This window comes from Mytilus trossulus, chromosome 4 (genome assembly GCF_036588685.1).
Source record: "Mytilus trossulus isolate FHL-02 chromosome 4, PNRI_Mtr1.1.1.hap1, whole genome shotgun sequence".
NCBI lineage: Eukaryota > Metazoa > Mollusca > Bivalvia > Mytilida > Mytilidae > Mytilus > Mytilus trossulus.
Window position 1 is genome coordinate 30,484,658 of NC_086376.1, and position 3,739 is coordinate 30,488,396.

Below are 3,739 nucleotides of genomic sequence, written 5' to 3' on the forward strand. Positions count from 1 at the left end.
TATCTCCCCTTTCTACAAACATATTGCAATTTTACAAATATTTTACTGAATATGAAATGTCTTTATTCACATAATGTGTGATTCTTATGAATATAGAATAATTTTCGAAAGAAAAACTATATAAAAGCTTAGTTTGGACATTTTTATAGCAATTCAAAATAAAACAGTTCACCTTTAGTATGGTAATAGCTATAATATAACTATACAGATTGATAGACTGATTTAGTAATACCATCATTAAAGTGGAGTTAAAGTCTTATAGGATTGTAAGTATGTTTTATTTTATCACCTTGCACTTTCACGACTTGACTGTGGTTTTCTACAGCAGTGGGTTCAAATTTCTGACAAGTTGAACAATTTGGTTTAATAAAACAAATTGCAATTTGTTCAAAATTTTGAATGAATTGCAATTGGAGGATAGCAACACTTACAGTCAAGTCACTGTAACAGTAATTAGCTACAGATAATAACATTTTTCAAATAGTAAGCCCTTTATTGTCAAACCAGATGCATTTATAATACAATGTATACAGTTTGATATTTAGTCATAAATACGTTGTTGATTTTGGGATAACAACAATTGTGGATATGATTATTTTCAAATATGAATTGCAGATTATTTCGCTTAATCTTGTGCTATGTTGTCATAAGCTCTGTATCCTTTAAAGAAGAGACAGAAAATTCCGAGATATTGTCAAACTCATAAGTCTAGAACGAACTGACATTGGTATGGCAAAAAAAGAAAAATGACTGAAAGAAAACAAGACTCAGCAACGCAGACCCAGTCTGATCTTAGATGTTTGGGAAGGCAAGCCAATACTGCTACAGCTTTAATATGAACCAAAAATTTTGAAAGTATATCAAATTGCATAAAGTGAATTCAAAACTATCGTAAATTCTTAGTTACTACTATGTCCCTTTAGCTTACTTTATAGTTTTCAGGATTAGGAATTAGTATGTAACGGTGCACATGTGAATTTATTATGGTATCTATGATTTATAATCTTTTGACATCAGACTCGTGAACTGAATTTTAAATGTGCGTATTGTTATGCGTTTACTTTTCTACATCGGCTAGAGGTATAGGGGGAGGGTTGACTTCTCATAAACATGTTTAACCCCGCCGCATTTCTTCGCTTGTCCCAAGTCAGGAGCCTCTGGCCTTTGTTAGTCTTGTATTATTTTAATTTTAATTTCTTGTGTACAATTTGGAAATTAGTATGGCGTTCATTATTACTGAATTAGTATATATAGGTTTAGGGGCCAGCTGAAGGACGCCTCCGGGTGCGGGAATTTATCGCTACATTAAAGACCTGTTGGTGACCTTCTGCTGTTGTTCTTTCTACGGTCGTGTTGTTGTCTCTTTGACACATTCCTCATTTCCATTTTCAATTTTATAAGATAACATGAGAGAACTGTTTCATTCAAACAGGGCACCCGTGAAATGTAGATACAACCTCGACACTCTTGAATTCTTATGTGAAAGATTAATTGAACACGACACATACAAAATTACCTATTATAATGCCTGTTAAGACAGTATTTGTATCAGAGCTAAAAAAAAAATACATGTAAACTGCAGTTTGTGTTTATGCCTCTATAAAACAACCAAAAGATAGGAAAGTTTTATTCGACGATCATATTAGACCGAGTTTCAAAGAATTCAGTATTAAATAAAAATGAACTACATGTTTGTTCTAAAAATGTGAATAGAATATCGAGAACAGTAAATTTTATTACTCGGACAAAAGATAACCAGAAAATGTAGAGAAGTGTTCTCCATACACAGTTTGGGAAGCACCAATTCTGTGTTTAATGTACATTTTATCTCCTTTCCTAAGATCGACGAGTGAGTTTATTGTTTGAGCTCCATAATACGATTTGGTAGCATAGCCTCCTGTATAAAGTTGGTCGTTCTTGTTTAGCTGAAAATGAACATCACCGCCACGAAGAGCCATAATAGTGCTGGAAATAATATAGATTCCACTCCATGGTGCAGTAAATATTCCTGTTCTAGAATCATATCCTCCTCCGATATTGATCTTTGCATCATTAAACTTTACAATGTCCTTTATACTGGCCAGAGGTTGTGATGGCTTTAATGATGCAAAAAATGTTGGTCTTCGTTTTAGATCTAAAAAAACCCAAAACTATATCAGCATCTTTTTTCATTGGTGCACATTCCTTATATTGTTTAAATATTTGTAAAAGAGCATCTGTGTCGTTTGAGTTTATTCCTTTGTTGACAGAAGAAATATGACAGCAAATCACGTATTAAGAATTTCATTTAGTTGATTCACCCATTGACGTTTAATAGCTCTTTATATCTTCTAACTTTTAAGAAAGAGGTTTTGGAATTCAAACTGTTGGTCACGAGCATCACTGAAGAGAATTTCATTGTCAAAAAATCATATCTGGTGCTGTAAAATTGGGGCAGTTGAGTATAATTTTTTAAGTTTTTGCTTGTAATTAGAAAGTTACTTCTTTCCCTTACAACGTGTAAAGGACTTATATCATATTTAAAATATTGATGTTAAACCTCTCAAAGTGTAAATAAGTAGTGCCACATTTATTAATTCGAACCTCTCATTACTTAACATATGAATATTCCTTTACCGCAATTTTCAACACAATAACAAGACATATACATTTTTGATTATTTATCATAGAAATAATGAGACGTGGTATGATGACCAATAAAAGCACTATCCACAAAACATTTTTGATTATACAGACATAGAAATAATGAGACGTGGTATGATGACCAATAAAAGCACTATCCACAAAACTAAAGACAAAAGGATAAGGGTATGAATATTTGGACAACGTTATAAACCTTGTTCAACTAATAAAAAAGATTATCTGGAAGTAAGATGATGATACGAAGCAATTTAAATTTGATCTAAACATGAACCAAATGGTTACGATCTTGTTTCTACTGAACGTTGTATTAACTCAATAAAACCAGCTTATGATTTCAGTAAGTCAGATTGTCATCATAAGACTCGCAAGTTGTGTTTGGATACAATTTTACACTTTGTATAATCTTATTACGTTTTGTCATAAAGGAACATTGTTAACAGTTCATGATTAAAGGCAACACTATCTATCATAATATCGTATTAACTTTAAGGTTGATTTACCAGTCTTTGAGTATGAATCGTTTATAGTAGGCACAACTCTTATAATCATATGCAGAAGGTCTTCTGTCACGCATGTGGTTTTTCCAAAAGTAAAAGTTACATGAGAATTTTTCAAACTGAGTGATACATAAAAAACGCTATAAAAGCCCTTATTTTCCATTACAACAAAAGGCACTACATTATTGACTCGGAACAATTTTCAAATTACCCGTGTCTAGTTTCACTATAATTCAACACGTCCAGGTTCCAAATCTGTATGTAGCTCACTAATTGAAATAAAAATAATCATGTTTCAAATGTCGAATCTTTGAAATCCAAGGTTGTATAAGAACCGAAGAGACTTGTAGAAGCACACAAATAATTTACAATTACTAGTGTGATAGATTTCAATACAATCAACCACAACCACTACATGCATTTCTTTTGTGATAAATTTTTACATGTACCAAGAAAAATGCCGAGTCATACGGGATAAAAGTAAATAGTTATTGATTGAACCAGTGGGTCAAACGTTTTGACAACAATATCAAGTAGACGCGGTACTACAAATTTGACATTATTGTCATTATGTATCAAGCATTATCTGAGCATATACT

General features: G+C 32.1%; 1 protein-coding gene across 1 annotated transcript; it reads right to left on the reverse strand.

The window, feature by feature from the left end:
• Positions 1-1,610: 1,610 nt before the first annotated feature.
• LOC134713847 (complement C1q-like protein 3) lies at positions 1,611-3,222 on the reverse strand. Its single transcript, XM_063575123.1, has 2 exons — positions 3,144-3,222; positions 1,611-2,134 (listed from the first exon to the last, which is right to left on the reverse strand). The coding sequence occupies exons 1-2, from the start codon at positions 3,190-3,192 to the stop codon at positions 1,737-1,739; spliced, it is 447 nt and encodes a 148-aa protein (XP_063431193.1). The 5' UTR covers positions 3,193-3,222; the 3' UTR covers positions 1,611-1,736.
• Between the last annotated feature and the right edge of the window lie 517 nt (positions 3,223-3,739).